This window comes from Onychomys torridus, chromosome 3 (genome assembly GCF_903995425.1).
Source record: "Onychomys torridus chromosome 3, mOncTor1.1, whole genome shotgun sequence".
NCBI classification, from domain to species: Eukaryota; Metazoa; Chordata; class Mammalia; order Rodentia; family Cricetidae; genus Onychomys; species Onychomys torridus.
The window spans coordinates 10,488,469-10,506,205 of NC_050445.1; the positions used below are offsets into that span (position 1 = coordinate 10,488,469).

General features: G+C 38.7%; 1 protein-coding gene across 1 annotated transcript in view; it reads left to right on the plus strand.

Annotated features, from left to right (window-relative positions):
• Tax1bp1 (Tax1 binding protein 1) overlaps nucleotides 1-17,737 on the plus strand; it is a 65,290-nt gene that overhangs the window by 35,207 nt on the left and 12,346 nt on the right. Inside the window, exons 9-13 of the mRNA XM_036181667.1 lie at nucleotides 3,142-3,354; nucleotides 4,571-4,717; nucleotides 6,012-6,138; nucleotides 8,607-8,707; nucleotides 12,045-12,170. Of these exons, the coding sequence (XP_036037560.1) occupies nucleotides 3,142-3,354; nucleotides 4,571-4,717; nucleotides 6,012-6,138; nucleotides 8,607-8,707; nucleotides 12,045-12,170 (714 nt within the window). The remainder of the gene's footprint in view (nucleotides 1-3,141; nucleotides 3,355-4,570; nucleotides 4,718-6,011; nucleotides 6,139-8,606; nucleotides 8,708-12,044; nucleotides 12,171-17,737) is intronic.

A 17,737-nucleotide genomic window follows, 5' to 3' on the forward strand; every position in this document is an offset into this window, starting at 1 on the left:
CATGGATACATTCATCTGTAGGCAGAGTTTTCCTGTCCTGGCAGCCATTTCCCAAATAACCAATACGGAGGCTTAATATTGCTTATAAATGCTCGTTCAATAGCTCAGGCTTATTACTAGCTACCTCGTACACTTAAATTAACCCAAATTTCTATCTATGCTTTGCCACTTGGCTCATGGCTTGTTACCTCATTTTCTACACTGTGACTAGCTAGCTGGTTGGCTGGCTAGCTGGCATCTCCTCTGACTCTGCCTTCTTCCCAGAGTCCTCTGTTTCTGCCTGTCTCTCCTATACTTCTTGCCTGGCTACTGGCCTCTCAGCCTTTTTTAACCAATGAGAGTAATACATATTCACAGTGTCCAGAAAGATTATTCCATAACATTCATCTTATTTTACTGCTTAGCTTTTATGGATGAATGTTAGGTTGTTTTGGCATTTTGATGTGAATTATACTGGAGGTATATAGTTAATGCAACTCTGAAAATGTTAGAAGTCTATGACATTTACAGTTCCTGATTAAGCCTACAGTTGCTTTTTTGAGCTAAAAGATTGCAAATGCAAATGTGAAAAGTGTGTTTGATTATATTTATTTGATTTAATAAGATGCTAAAATATCTTTAAGCATCTTTTTAGCATTTAAGCAAGACTTCAGTGGAAATCATAATTTTTAAATAGTGGGGGAAATGATTACTAATTGCTAAAATGTTTTAGTAGATTGTAATGTGGTGTGAATTTACGGTTATAAAAGAATTTAAATAGTGATGAGGATACAAACTAAAAGCTAGCATCCTTTCTTTGCTGTATGATTGTATGATTTTAATTTAAAGCTACATTTTAACTCAAATGAGAATAATGAATGTGTGTGGGGGTCTGTGTCTGAGTGTAGTTTCCCAGAACTTTTTACTGTTTTGTTTTTTTTTTTCCCTTTTGAGACAGGTTCTCATTCTATAAACCTAGCTGGCCTGGAACTCAGTATGTAGGTCAGACTGGCCTCAAATTCATGAGATTGGCCTGCTTCTGCCTTTGAATGCTTAGATTTAAGAAACTCAGCCCCATGCCTAGCCCGAAACTTTTTTTTTCTTGAGTTATAAAATGCTACTATGGATTGGATATACTTGTAGAGCCTTTCATTCATGATTATAACTACACAGTGTTCTTTCTTGTCATTCAGAATCTGTAGTCAGTACTTCTGTAGTTGACTGCCCTCAGCTTTTCTGAGCATACTGCAGTCAGTATTCTTGCATAGTTAGTTATACTAGGCCTATGGTTAAGTCTATAGAATAAATTCTATCTAATGGAGTTGGTAGACTAATGGGCATTTAGTTTTTGATAGTTATTTTCTAATTGCCTTTCAGAAGATAACTGTATTGAGTTTTTCTCCCAGTGGTGTAATGCTCTGGTCTACAGTCGCATTAATAACTTTCCATTATGTGGAGGTATGGTATGGCATAGTTTATGTAGTTCAAAACAACTGGATTTTAGATCTTCATGATTTTTACTATTTTAAAGTATTGAATTCTGAAAGACAAACTTTTGTCTACACCATTAACAATTTTCTTGAGTACTTTTTGAAGATAAAATCGCTAGATCAAGATCCAAGAGAAGTTTTAAGGTATTGGTAAAGATTGAAAGCTTTTTGGGAGAGGAGTGCCAGTTAGAGTTTGTAATTGTGAATGCTCCTGTTTCTCCAAGCCCGTCTAACTAATAGCTTACTATTTTGTCTTGGTCAGTTTGAAAGAAAGCATTTGTTTTAACCTTGTTGATTTGAAACTTTTGTTTGTGCATAGCAACTCTTCTTTCTTTCTGTCTTTTAATTAATCTTGCTGTTCGATGGTGGTGGTGCATGCTTTTAATCCTAGCACTCTCAGGCAGAGGCAGTTGGACCTCTGAGAATTCTAGGCCAGCCTGGTGAGTTCTAGGACAGCCAGGGCTGTGTAGAGGGAACCTGTCTCAAAACAAACAAAAATAGTAATAAATAAAATCAATCTTCATATGTTTGACCATTTGGTGTATATATACTCCCTTGTGATTGGTTGGGAAAATACTTAAATCAGAATAGTATTAAACTTTCCTTGATTATATTAAAAGAAATTTTCTGTTATTTTTTCCTTTCTTGATAGAGAAATTGATGTGTGATTAAAACTATTAAGATTCAGGATATGGGAGCTGGAGAGATGGCTCAGTGGTTAAGAGCACTGGCTCTTCTAGAGGACTCTGGTTCAATTCCCAGCACCCACAACTGTCTGGAACTATAGTTCTAGGAGATGTGACATCCTCACACCAGTACACATAAAATTAAATAAATTATGTTTTAAAAGAGATTCAGGATCTGGCTCAGGTGGTGGAGTGCTTCCTTCAGTAGCACCTAGGGAGGGAGCCCTTTGTTCACTCACCAGTACCAAGTAAACGAGACGTAGTGGTACACACATACAAACCCTGCACTCAGGAGGTTGAGACAGTAGCAGAAGTTCCAGGTCATCCATCCTCTGCAATATGGCAAGTCCAGACTAACCTGGACTATGAAATCCTTTTAGAAAAACCAAGAAACAAGATAGTATTATGGTTATGCTTATGAAGATTTTGTACACCTCAGCCCTACATGGTCATTTAACATATTTTCCTGTGGATCTAACAATTTCAAAACCAAGACTGAATTGAGTTTTACTTTATTTTACATTATTTTTAGCAGACTAAAAATAGGACTTTCATATTCATTATACTTTAATGTGTTGTATGTCTCTTCCATGTTTTCGTAATGATAATGATGGTAGCTAAATATTTTATTAGCTGACTTTTAGGTTTGAAAAAAGGAAACATCATTTAACTGGTTGTTTTTGGTGTTACAAAGAAGTCTTTGAAGTTATTTTGGTTCTAGAGAAAAATGAAAGTCCTGGCTGGAGATAACGGGTAAAGAGGTGGGGTGTGGGGATTGCCATTCGTTCGGTCTCAGCAGCTTTCTGTTGTGTTTTAGTCCAGTCAGGACTTGAAGGACTGACTTCCTGTCATATGTAGAGTGTAGTAGTGAACATAGAGTAGGGCTGTTACAGGAGAACTCTTAAAGCCTAAGGCCTGAGCAGAATGTTGAAACTTTCTAGATTTTAATGTTTTAAATGCAACTGTGTATTTCTACCTTTCTTCAGGAAGATACAGTATCTTTAAAGGAGAAACTTCGTAAAGCAGAGGAACAAGTTCAGGCAACTCGACAAGAAGCTGTCTTTCTGGCCAAAGAGCTGAGCGATGCTGTGAATGTGCGAGATAAAACAATGGCAGAGCTCCATTCCGTCCGCGTAGAAAACGAGCAAGTGAGAAAGCAGCTGGCAGAACTGCAGTTGACTGCTGCCAGGAAAGAGCAGGTAAAGCAGCGAGGTCTCCCTCTTGATTCCCAGCACACATCAGCCCCAGAAAGGAGAGGGACCATGTTCAGACAGCTTAGGTCAGAACCTGCTTTTTGTTGTTTGTTTTGAGTCAGGGTGGAGTCCTTCCTGTCCTGGAACTCACCCTGTACATCAGGGTGGCTTCGAACTCACAGAGATCTGTCCACTTCTGACTTCCAGGTGCTAGGATTAAAGACATGTGCCACCACAGCCTGGCCAGAAAGACTATTTGCTATTTATTCTGTTAAATCATTGTAATTTCCTGGGTTGAAAAGAAAACTTTTATAATTCTTACTTTTGATGGATTCTTGTGAATTTCATATCATGCACTCCTATCCCCCTCATCTCCCCATCCCTTTTTAGCTGCTCTTTGCCCTTTGAACCTCTCTTCCAAAAGAAAACAAAACAAAAATGATAAAAAATAAAAATGCAAAGTAAAAAACATCTTGTGGTGGAAGCTGCAGTGTGTCGTGTGGGTCACCTAGTCCACCCTTCTGCCCAGACAGCTTTACTTGTAAATGTGTATTGCAGTGAGTCACTTCCGTCTGGTTCCAGGCCTCCAGCTTCTGCTGTACTATCAGTACTAGGTTCTCACTGAGACTCCTCTCAGATAGCCTGTTGTTGCCCTGTGTCATGGAGATCTGCAGCTTTGGGTCTGCAGTGCCGGCACCTTTGTGGAGTTCGTAGATGGAGTAGATGTTGAGGAGGACCAACTCAAAGCCCTAGATCTGGGCCTACGTGGTAGCTGAGTTGGTCAATCTGCCTGTTCTCCTATGCCTACACCACTAGGACCAGTTTTCCCTGCTTTGCTCAGGTGAGGGCCAGGGCTAGCTCATCCACTCAAATACCTTTGAGGTCAGCTCTAGTGAAACATAATTCTTAGCAGTAAAAGCTGCTCTATTACATATTTTTGATGTGAGATGGAGGTTTCTTTTTGTCTGTTTGCTAGGTATAAAAAATGGCAATGTGGTTATTTAGAGACGTTACATATAAGTTATGTTATTGCTGCTGAGGAGGTGGATGGTTATTCCTCAGCTTTTAAGTAAACTTAGACTTAGAATATAAAGTCCAAACTCCCAAAACAAATACAAATTAAAAGCCAGGGGAAGAAGTCATGGAAATGAAGTTATGATTTACTATTACATTCTGAAGTATCAGAATTTTTTCCTTATAGAAGTGCTTTTTTTCCCCTAAGGAAAAGAGTGATACACTGGAACATGAACTGAGAAGGGAAGTTGAAGATCTGAAACTCAGGCTGCAGATGGCCGCAGATCATTACAAGGAAAAGTTTAAGGAGTGCCAGAGACTCCAAAAACAAATGAACAAACTTTCAGACCAGTCAGTAAGTGTCACTGAAGTCTGTGAACTGAAACTTTCCTTTGTCAGCTTTCTGTTTATAAATGAAATGTATGGTATTCTAAATATTAACATTTGAATAGAAATTATCACTTAAATTTTCCTAAACACAAACTGTATCTTCTAGTACATTTATTTATGTAGGTATATATGTGTGTTGCGGGGGTATGTCAATGTCAGAAGACTGTTAGTAGGAGTTGGTTATCCCTTCTATCCTCTGGGTCTCCGGGATAGTGGATACAATGCAGGGTGTCGTCAAGTTTAATGGAAGTGCTTTTACACGCTGAGCCTCAGCTTACACTTCTTGATTTTAAGTCATTGGCCTAATACTGTAGTGGAAGTCCTCTTTGTGTTTAAACCTGAGATTTGTATTTACTGAGAGCCAATAAAGGAAGCTAGGGTAGCAGCAAGGATAAGCAGGAGCAAGCATTCTTGTCTTTAGGCCATTGCTGTCTTACGCTCCTGGTGAGTATCTTTGTCAGTTAAATTCAGTATGTAGTATTAGATGTCACTGTGGCAAAGGACTGTTCTCACTGCTTTCTCAGGAGTAGGTAGGTTCATTCATAATAACGCAGACATTTCATTTGGATGAGTTTATGTACTAAAGGAAAGCCTTGGATTGGACTGAAATAGAAGACTTATGTTGAGGGAATCTTAGAAGTGAAGTATAAAAACCTTCATGACAGGATACAGACTTGTGTGTTACTGTTTTAGGTTCTCAGGGATAAACAGGAGCAAGGATGCATATGCAGTAGTAAAGTAGAAAGCGTTTTATGGAGGAACATTGTAATTCACACAGATTTTGGCTTTTTTTGGGCACATTTTTTTAAAAAAATTTTAAATTAGCTTTATTAATTTTATTTTATGTGTATTTTACCTGCATGTATGTGTGTGTACCACATATGTGTTTTTGGTGCTTGTAGAAGTCAGAAGAGGGAATTGGATCCCCTAGGATTGAAGTTACAGGTGGCTGCAAACCACCTAAATCCTCTGCAAGATCGACACATGCTCTTAACTGCTGAGCCATCCATTGCTCCAAGCCCACTGGGTACATTTTGATTTGTGGGATTGTGAGATTTCTATAAATGATTTCATAAGAAAAAAGCAGTTACTTTTCCTTTGCAGCATTCCCATCAGTTAGGAGAAAGATGTATCTTTATTCCCTTTAGGCTTTCAAAATGAGAAAACTACTTTTTTGATTATTTACATGTTTAGTAAAGGAAATCAGTATGACTCATTCAGTGACTTTTTCAGTAATTTATTGTTAACATTTGGGATAGGCCAGTACTAACAGTGTCTTCACAAAGAGAATTGGGAATCAGCAGAAAGTGAATGATGCATCAATAAACACAGACCCGGCTGTTTCTGCTTCTGCCATGGATGTAAGGCCAGCAGTGTCTTCTGCAGGTAAAATCTCCTTCTGTCTAGAGTGACCCTCCTTGAAAACTGTATACTGATTTGATACTGTCTGCTTCCATGTATGAGAATTTCAGGCTGCTTCCCTAAGTTCTTGTGAGTGAGAGAATGGAGGCTAGTGAGGTAAAGTTTATATGTGGTGACTATGCAGAGTGTGAGTGTAAACCAATACTTCAGGAGAACATTCACTCTTTAAAATTGAACTGGTGAGGGGCTGGAGAGATGGCTCAGAGGTTAAGAACACCGACTGCTCTTCCAGAGGTCCTGAGTTCAATTCCCAGCACCCACATGGTGGCTCACAACCATCTGTAATGAGATCTGGCGCCCTCTTCTGTATACATAATAAATAAATGATTTTTTTTTTTTTTTTGCGGGGTGGGGGGGGGTTCGAGACAGGGTTTCTCTGTGTAGCTTTGTGCCTTTTTCTGGATCTTGCTTGGTAGACCAGGCTGACCTTGAACTCACAAATATCTGCCTGCCTCTGCCTCCTGAGTGCTGGGATTACAGGCGTGCGCCACCACCGCCCGGCCTAAATAAATAAATTAAAAAAAAAAAAAAATTGAACTGGTGAAACATGGAACAATGAAATGGAAGAATTCCTTACACTTAAAATTATTATAAATACAGACCAGAGAAGGTTCTTAAGAGCAGAGTGACAAAGGACAAATCTGGAAAAAGTGATGGAGTTGAAAAACAAGATTTTGCAGCACAGTAACTACATTCAGCATGGAGGTTTATTTTGCGCTTTGAGTAGTTATTTTACCTTAATGATTTTATAACATTAAAAAAATTATAATTATGTGGGGGGAAAATACCCCATTCTCCTCAATCCCTTTTCTTCCCTCCTTCTTTGGATCACTAGGGTACATCTTGCATTAGTGTACCTGAAGACTGATGTTAATGTTAATGGGTTAAATATTTAGTAGGTACACTAAATGAGTAATGTAATCATTTGAATTAACTCTAGATTTTCATTTGTACTTCTTTCCTTTCTTTATGTAAATCAAATATCTGATAATAAGGAAAATAGGTACCAGCCAAAGTATATATCCATTTTTAGTGTATGGTATAATTGATGATTTAGTTTTATAAAACACAATTTCTTAGACTATTAAATATTTAAGAACAACCCCATAGGAAAGTATGTAGTATTCCATTTATTTGTCTACTGTGTCAGGTTGAATATTGCTTCTTTGAAATACTTGGGAAAGAAATGCTTCCAGGTTTCAAGTTTTTTCACAAATTGGAATGTTTGGGTAAACAGTTTATGATTTCCAATCTGAAAATTAAAAAACCCATAATAACTTGTATCTGAAGCTCTTGTAGTATCAGATGTGTTCAAAGAGCTTCAGAGTTTAGAACATTTAAATTTTTTAGGATAATGATGTTCAACAATCTGAAGTACCATCTCTGATATTATAGAGTACTGATTTCATGAAGACATAGTGAAGGGTAGCAGAGGCTGAAAGGATGAACTGTTCTCAGGAGCATGGCTTTCTTGCTGTCCACCCAGTTGTATAAGAACTGTGATTTTTGTGCTTTTTTGGAAAACGCTGTAGCAACTTTTTTTTTTTTTTAAAGGATTTCTTACTTATTGAATATGAATTTTGTTCTGGTCAAAACTGACATCTAAAAATTCTCACATAGAGGTCAGATGTAGTGGTACATTTCTATAATCCTACCACCCAAGAAGTGGTGATGTGTAGTAGTAGGTATGAATTGAAAGCCATCCTGGTCTATAAAGGAACACTGTCTCAAATACAAGACACGCGCACACACGCACACACACACACACACACACACACACACACACACACACAGAGTGGGGGAGAGAACAACAAACATATCTCACATAGAGTTTGGTTTTTGTTGGGTTGAACTTTACTAAAATGCTAAACAAATACTCTATCCCTGAGCTGGGTTCCCAAACCACCCCTTTCTTTATTCAATTTTTTTGATTTGAGACAGGATCTTAGCAAGTTGTCCAGCTGATCCTTGAGCCCTCTGTATCCCTTCAACTTTTGATGCTCCCTCTGCTCGTCTTCTGAGTCGTGAGGTGGTAGCTCAGTGTGCTCCCAGTTCTGGCAATATGGCAGGTCTGTTCCACAGTCCACTTATTCAAGTTTTTCTACAGGAAGATAAAATAAAGGAAAAAAATACTTGTTTTGGATTTTGAGATGTAGACCAGGCTGTCCTTGGATAGAGTACTTAATTTTTTTTTATTAATTTGTTTTAATGTGTATGGATATTTTGCCTTTATGTGTGCCTGTGCATGACATACATGCCTAGCACCTTTGGAGGCTGGAAGAGGGTCTCAGAGCCTTTCGGACAGTTGTGAGCTGCCATGTGAGTGCTGGCAGTTGAACCCAGGTCCTGGTAGAGCAGCCGTTGTTCATAACAGCTGAGCCACCACTCCAGCTTCCAGACAATAAATATTATTTCTGCTTTTGTTACAACAGAGACAGATTTTGACATGTTAACAAAGGATCATGTCTGTGAAATGACCAAAGAAATTGCTGAGAAAACAGAAAAGTATAATAAATGTAAACAACTCTTGCAGGTAAGTTACCTCTTTTTTCAGTGGATGACTTATCAAATGTTAAATGCCTTGCCTTAGTTGTTTTCATTGATGTATGGAGGGTTCTCCCATTCTTCTATATTGACACTCCATTTGGAATGATGAAAACGATGTTTTGTATACCTGTACATACAGGTCTTTTTGTAAAATCATGGCCATACACATGATAAAATGTCATTGTTTGGATATGAAAAATCGATAATTAGAATTTTTTATCTGTATTAGCATGATACGTGGAAAGCATTTGAACTTTATAAGGGAAGTCCTTTTAAAAATTTATTGTATCAATAACAGATAATTATATTACATTTATGTGCTTATGTGCTCACTCATGCACTCACCAGTGCAGATGCATGTGGAGGCCACAGGTTGACTTCCCAATGTCTTCCTTAGTTGCTTCCTCACAGTACCTTTCAGACAGGGTCTGTCCTGAGCCTAGAAGAGCCAGTGGTTTGGGTTGGACTGGATGCCAGTGAGCCCCTGAGATCAATTGTGTTCGTTCCACCACTGGGCTTATAGCCACATACTGCTGTGGCCAGTGAGTTGCTAGGGATCTAAAGTCAGGTCCTCAATGCTTGTGTAGCAAGTGTTTGACCCATCTAACCATCTCCCAAACCTCTGTCTTTTACTACATATTTAATAACCATATTTTCATAATGAAATGTTAAGCAAGTGAGTTGTCTCTCTGTCTTAGGGTTTTGTTGCCATGAAGAAACACCATGACCACAGCAACTCTTATAAAAGACAACATTTAATTGTGGTGGCTTGCTTACAGTTCAGAGGTTCAGTCCATTATCATTATGGCAGGATATAATAGCATGCAGGGAGGCATGGTGCTAGCTACATCTTAATTAGAAGAAAACAGGAAGTGGCCTGTCACATTGGGCAGTATCTTGAGCATGTATGAGACCTCAAAGCCTGCCTCCATAGTGACACGCTTCCTTCAACAAGACCACAGCTCCTAATAGTGCCACTCTCTGTGAGCTTATAGGGGCCAGTTACATTCAGACTACCACAGTCTCTATGTGAATTTAATTATTTTAAGCAGCATTGTTCAGATTCTTTCAATTTTGTTACCTTTACTGGTGATAACTCACTTTGCACCATTTAAAGTATAAGGGAAGCCAGGCGGTGGTGGTGCACGCCTTTAATCCCAGCACTTGGGAGGCAGAGCCAGGCGGATCTCTGTGAGTTCGAGGCCAGCCTGGGCTACCAAGTGAGTTCCAGGAAAGGTGCAAAGCTACACAGAGAAACCCTGTCTCGAAAAACAAACAAACAAACAAACAAAAAACAAAAACAAAAAAAATCCACCATACAAACAAACAAAGTATAAGGGAAAAATGCTTCTCATTTATATCTAGTTTAGAATAGAGGGCAAAATAATTTTGTATTTGTGTATGTGGTTTTTAAGGTTTTGTGTTTCTGTTTCTTTTTTGCATAAGGGAAAGGAAGGTAACTTTTTTAGAACAACAAAATGAAACTTGTAGATCTGCTCAGTGTTACTGTAATAACAATATACTTTTTGTTACTTGCTTAAAGGTAATGTTTAAAGTGTTTTACTCAAGTTGTGAACTGGACATTCTGAAATCTTTCTGTAGAAGAAATGATGAGGATGGTACTGAGGTTTTAGTGTGATGCGGTGCTTGTGTTTTTATTGATGCTGGTATAAAGAAGATTTGTAGGACAGTGTAGCACATATGACTATGCAGTGTATAATACTCAAGACTGTTGCTGAGACGTGTATGTAGAGATGGGATCAGTGAGCTGTGGCGATCTGTCTTGTCCTTGTGCACCTCAGCTTTAGGACTGCAAATGCATGTTGCCACACCTGGGTGCTGGGGATCCAAATCCAGCTTCTCATGCTTTATGTAGTAGGCACTGTACCCACTCAGCCATCTCTTTAGCCCCTCTATTATCTTTCTGTAAGTGCTGACAAAGTCTTAAAAAATCTTTTATTAGAAGTTGTTCATCTTGCTATGTAATTTTTTTTTTCTTTCTTGAAGAGTAGAAACCAGAATTTGCCAGATTTTGTGGTTACTTAAAGACAAAGAGCATGGCTAAGCAGGGGTAGCTTTATTGTATATGTGTGGTGGATGATTTTGGCCAGCTGGCCCAAAGAATTCAGTCTTCAGACTAGAGTAGAAAGAATATCATGAATCTGTCAACTGTGCTACAAGAGCCATGGCCATGGCGCTGCGCTGTCAGAACTGCCTGCCTGCCTGCCTGTCTGCCTGCCTGCCTGCCTGCCTGTCTGCCTGCCTGTCTGCCTGCCTGCCTGTCTGCCTGCCTGCCTGCCTGCCTGCCTGCCTGCCTGCCTGCCTGCCTGCCTGCCTGCCTGCCTGGTTTGTAGATGCAGCTACTTTCTCTGTTGGATGTGTGCTGTTAACTTTTCCTTTCCTTAATGATGTTTGTAGGAAATCAAATTTTAATTTTGATAGAGCATCAATTTCTTTTCTATTTTATATTTCAAAAAATAAAAAGTCCTGCAAGGTATTAGACATATTCTTCTGCACTGTTTCCAGGAATTATTTGTTTTGTTTTTGCTGTACTTAGAGATCACAACCAGGGCCTTACAATGTTCAGACCAGTGGTCTGCCAGTGGGCTATGCTCCTGGTCCATCTAGAAGTCTTATAGTGAGCTTTTACATTTCGGTTTGTGGAACACTTAGAATTGTTTTTGTGTATATTCTGAAGTGTGGAATGAAAGGTGTAGAATTTAGAAGTCTGATCCTTTCTCCATTGAATTGCTCAAAACATTTTTGAGCTTTACCTCCATAGAACAAATATTTAAAATGAAATTGGCCCATTTACTTTTTCATCACTATTTGTAAACTCTTTCTTATGGTGTCTTGTGTATTTAAGAGAAAAGAGCTGTCATAAAAGCTAAACCATAAAATGGTTTATTTAGATTTCCTCTTTTTGCAAAAGTTATATGAAATATATAGTCTCAGAAATGTAAAGAATAGAGGTGATTAAAAAGTACACTCATGATCTTAATCCAAAAATATAAGAACTGTGGGTTGTATTTTGGGTTGTATTTTTCTCTGCAACACAGACATATTAACTGTTTAAGTAAAATGGGATTATTATTCTCTTTTGCAGTGTGCTCTTAATGGGACACTTCATGGTCAACTGATCACTTACCTTACTTGTTTAAGTAGATATGTGCTATTCCATGCTATAAAATAACTTATTCATTCTTGTCCTGGTAAACATTTTGGTTTTATACTGTTACAGTAATCATCACACATGAGTGTTTGTATAGATACCTGCTCTGTGGAGATGTGAAGTTTTTAGTAATTATGCTAATTTTATTTAGGATGAGAAAACCAAATGCAATAAATATGCTGATGAACTTGCAAAAATGGAGCTGAAGTGGAAAGAACAAGTAAAAATTGCTGAAAATGTGAAACTTGAACTAGCTGAAGTAGAGGACAGTTACAAAGTAAGTTTTGCAGACTTGATGTGTTGTGCTTAGTGAAACATGATCCTGTAGAATGTGTGTTACCTATAAAATATCGACTGAGTACATTTTCAGTATAGATAAACTAGGTAGTATTTTGTTCTATAAATGTGCTGTATATTTAGTTACACATGGTTTATTTACTAAACTGAGAAATGGACTACCACATGCATTGTTTATTAATTTAGTTCTTTAGATTCAGGTAGATTTTAAAGTTTTTTAGGACATATTAATTGTATATTGCAGTAGGTTTCAGTATATTTTTATGTATCTGTATGATGTATTTTTATAATATTCCCCCCTGGAAAAAAAAGATTTCCTCTGATACACATTACAGCCTCCCACTGATAGTTCCAGATAGCTCCCTTCTTTCATGCCCTGTCCTGTGTCTGTCTGCCACCTCCTTCCTCAGCCCCAGGGATTTCATTAAGTTGCTTTGTGGAGCGTGGGGAAGAGGTTTTTTTTTTTTTTTACAGGAGCATGGGTAATGCAGCAGTGACTGTACACTGAAGAAAATGTCTTTATCTCCTCTAGCAGCCATTAGCTACTTACTAATCCTCAGAAAAAATGTGAGGCCTCATTAGATTACACCCTTCATGATAGAATGTTGATGGGCCAGTCTTGTGCAGGTCTTAGGCAGGTAATCACATTTGCTGAGAATTCAAGGGTACAAAGGCCGTGTCACACCCAGATGACAGCATTCCACAGTACTTTACCTCTTTCTCCTTCTCTTAGATTCTCTTTTCCTGCAGTGTTCCCTGTCCCTCGGGTGAGGTAACAAAGATGTGCATTTAGGGCTAAGCATTCTATAATTATTTAATGTCAGCACTTGGACCAGTTCTGTAACCACCCATTGCAAAGAGAAGCTTCTCTGACCAAAGCTGACTGCAGCACTAATGTGAGTCTCAACATAATAGTTAAAAGGCAGCTTGACAGATGTACACACAGCATGGACTTTAGCAGCAGACTAGCAGAAGTCATGTGTTCTCCCTAGCTATGGGCTTTTGACTAGATGTGCACTACTAGATGATATGAGTTCCTTCCAATGGAGACTCTAACCAGGAAATGACCACACACTCATACACACACACACACACACACACACACACACACACACACACACACGCACACACACACACAGGCTATTGCACTGGTGGGCACGTTTTGCTTGGCACATGTTTTGCTTGGTATTGTAGCACACAGGATCCATAGTTTAGTGAGACTGGATGACAATTCTTTCCCAGGAGCTTGTGTAGCATCTTCTGTATGGTGCTCTGAAAGCTAGCCAACCTGAAGGAAGTTCACAGCTCAGTTCCAGCTTGCTTTCTCAAGTCTTGCAAGCAGAGCAGAGTATGTGATGCCTTAAGCAGTAAGGTCTTACCTTCCAGTACCTAGCCAATGGCAGTGATAATAGCTTTTTTTTTTTTTTTAACTGGCCAACAACACACAGGGAGGTAGCCCACTCGGGGAGGAAAAAGTGTATCTTTAAAAGTTATCATTTCAGCCAGGCGATGGCGGCACATGCCATTAATCCCAGCACTGGGGAGGCAGAGCCAGGTGGAGCTCTGTGAGTTCAAGGCCAGCCTGGTCTACAGAGCAAGATCCAAGACAGGCTCCAAAACTACACAGAGAAACCCTGTCTCGAAAAACAAAAACAAAACAAAGCAACAATAACAACAACAAAGTTATCATTTCATTTTCTTATTATTGTAAATGTGTGTATTAAATTATTTTGGGACTTTTTTAGTCCCCCCCCCCTTTTGTGTGTGTGTGTGTGTGTGTGTGTGTGTGTGTGTGTGTAATGATATATTATCAGTAACTTTCTAGCTTTAAAATTTATCATACAGATTACTGTAATCCTAAATAAAATACTCTGAGGTAAGTGATATAATATTAAAGAAACTTATTTTTGCCAGTGTAATATTAGGTAACAGTTTGAATAATAAATGTTATCTGTAAGAATGCTAGAAAACAATGAGCAAGCGACTGGACTAGGAAGTCAAAAGTGTTATCCTTGTATGTGGGACATTTTAAGATACCTATATGTAATTTACTTATTTCTGTAATTGAAAACTGGTGAATTCTAAGTAATTTAACATCACACCTTGGCCTTTTGGCTAAAATCAAGTGTAGTATCTAAGTAATTTAACTTTACCTCTAGCTAGTTATTTTGGTGTGTGCCTGCCTGTGGGATGGGGTGGGGAGGCACAGCTGCTAGGTGAGAACTGTATCTATACTGGAGTAGATTAGACTTGAATAATACCTTGTCAAGTTCTAGAAGGCCTAAAGTAGAATTTAGGTCCTACATGATGTTGAGAATTTTCTAAGAGGAAGGGAACTCAGAGTGTATCCTTTTCAAAGTAATTTATAAGCCCTAAAGAGACTTTATAGGGAGTAAGGGCTTAAAGCTGAGGTCATAAGTAGAAGTATTCTCAGAATGAGGTGATAACGTCCATTTACCTTTTTAATTTTTATTCCTGTGTATGGGTTTTTTGCTTGCATATGTATATGTGCATTCCTTGTGTTCCTGGTGCCTGGGGCAGCCAGCAGAGTAAGTCAGATTTCATGAAACTGGAGTTGTGAGCTGTCATGTGGGTGCTTTTAATTCCTGAGCCACCTCTCTAGCCCCCCTGGGTTCCTTCTTGATCTCTTACTATAGACTGAGGACATGAGCCTGGACAGGTTGATCTGAAATGCATCCTTCAGGAAGAAATCCTGAAGAGTAGTGGAGTTGTTCTTGCAGTTGTTGTTTGCTGTTTTCTTTGAGACATGGTCGTGCTCTCCCTGTGTAACTCTAACTGACACGGAACTTTCTATGTAGATCATGCTGGCCTCAGACTCACAGAGATCTGCCTCCCAAGTTCTGGGACTAAAGGTGTGTGTTACCCAGCCAAGAATAGAATAGTTAGATTTGTCCCCATTAATGCAGGTGGTCTTAGGTAGTTGTTGAAGGATTTTCTGACACAGATTGAAAATGTTGGGGAGTGGAGGAGCAAATGGTTGTAGTTTGTTAAGCTTTGGTCACACTGTTGCTTCTCAATGTTGTCTGTTGACTAATGCAGAAACGTAGGGAAGACGGCCATGAAAACATGTGTTACCAGTACTTAAAATGGCAGATTTCCCCAGCCTTGGTAGCCCATATCTGTAATCTTAACACTTGGAAGTTAGAGGCAGGAGATTATAGATCATTCAGGTACAGTTTGAACTAAACCTTGAGTTCCTGGCCAGCTTCTGGCAGTTTTGGAGTTTGGGAATGAGAATGGTATGTGAATTAATATTTCTGGCTTCTTATCATGGAAAGATGAACAGAAAACCAAAGAAGAATGGTTATAGAATGTCTTTATTTGTGGTTGCTAACGAAAAGTAGACACTAAAGAGCAGGCAGGCATTAGGATAACGATTTTGATGCTGTTTTACATACTCCAAAGAGTCATTTTCAAGATAAGGAAAGCTGCCTCCAAGGTGCAAGTGGCATAGAAAAGGGTAGGGCAGAAAGAATGTAAGAGCCAGAAGAAGGCATGGACTGAGGTAGAACTCTGTCCTCAGAACATGACCTCACTACTGCGCTCTTAATCCTACAGCAGTGGAGATACTGGCCCAAGACCTGCATAGTATTGGGTCTGTCAGTGTTCCATCCTGGGAGGAAAAGGGACAAGGACCTAGTTGGTGCTGGAGAGCTTTTCTCCAGGTCCCACTAAGCCCCAGCAGTCTGGTAGCCCATTTATAAAATGAACACATAGACATTTATATTATTTAAACTGTTTGGCCATTAGCTCAGGCCTACCGTTGTCTAGCTCTTACTTTTATATTTAGCCCATTTTTATTAATCTATACATGGCTCCTGGCTTACCAGTACCTTACATCTCGCTTGTCATGGCGGCGGCTGGCAGCAATTCTCTCCCAGCCTTTTCTTCCCAGAATTTTCCTCCTTCTTGTCCCGCCTACCTTATCCTTCCTGCCTGGCAACTGGCCAATCAGCATTTTATTTATTTTAACCAATCAGAGCAACACATTTGACATACAGAACATCCCACAGCACTTCCCCTTTTCTTTTTGTCAAAAAGCAAAGTTTTAACTTTTATATAGTAAAATTTCAGACAACAACAATTATCAAGCAAGAATTATAATTACAATATTAAAGAAGATATCTATCTTACATTTGTGAGTCTAAGTTTTATATCTAACATATCTTTTATCATAACTGAGGAAATTATAACTATCTAGTCTTCAACCATATCAAAGGCCTCAGAAGGATATAATATTACCTGAGAACCAGGAGAAGGATGCAAGCATTTTTCGGGAGTCTTGCAAGAGTAGACAGAGACAGCTGGCAGCCTGGACAGTCACCTAATGTTCCTTTGTAAAGTTAGGGTATTTGTCTTTAGCCCACAGGGCTAGAGTCGGTCACTTTTTTCAGTGTCCTGTAGAATGTCTGGTAGTTTCCTCTGCGAAGCAGGAACCTGAAGGACCATTTTGTCAAGCAAAGTTTAATGGTCACCTTTCTATGGGTCCTGTATGTCCAGTCGATCAAACAATCCAGGCAAGAACAGTTTCTTGCCACAAATGGCTATTTTTGCCAAGGTGAAGAAATTACACTCCATATAAAGTATCTTTGATGCCCATCCTCCTCTCTGAAGTAAATCGGTGTTGCCAGGAACAGACATGTCTCACTGTCCAAAAAAATCTAAATTTTTAAAATATTTTAAATGTCATATTCTATAGGTCTTTAAAATATTTAAAGATTACCTATCTATCTAAAATATCTCTATGTATACCTAGAAGACTTAACTTACATGGCTATGAGTATGACTATCATAGATGACTAATTATTAATCTATTTTTAATTATCCATTATAATTTTAAATGAGCTATATAAACATAATATCTTAAACGAGAGTAAAAATATACACACTATAACAAAATTAACTTTAAATTTATATCAATAGACTAAAATCTATACAAATGTAAAACATTTTAAACAAGTTGTTGCTCTTTAAAAGTAAGTTCATTAATCTCCCCTTTCATCCTATTACATCTACATCACCTAGTGGCAGATAATGGGAGCTAGGAGGGAGGAGCCCATAAGGCCCTTGTCCCTCACTGAATATTCTAGGACTTAATAGTTGCAGGGAGGGGGAGAGATCATTTATTCAGTGGCATAGCCACTAGTAAGGAACCCATAATCCCCTACCTAGGACCCTATAAGCAACCCTGATGAAACCCACTGGGGATTATGGGAGTAGAAGGGAACAAGAGAGGACAGTAGGAGGTGAATATGATTTAAAATACACTATGTATGTGTGATGCCATAATGAACCTTAGGCATAATCAGTGTGTTAATAAATTGTAAAAGAAAAGCTGGGTGCGGTGGCACACACCATTGGTCTCATGTCTCAGGATGCTGAGTGTGAGACTAACCCAGGACAAAACAAGTTTTGAGCCAGCCTATAAAAATCCAAAAATAGGGAGAAAAAAAAGAAAGAAATTGGTCAGTAATGGCAGCTAATTCAAAGACTGAGAACTAAGGAAAATAACTGAATTTGGTGATA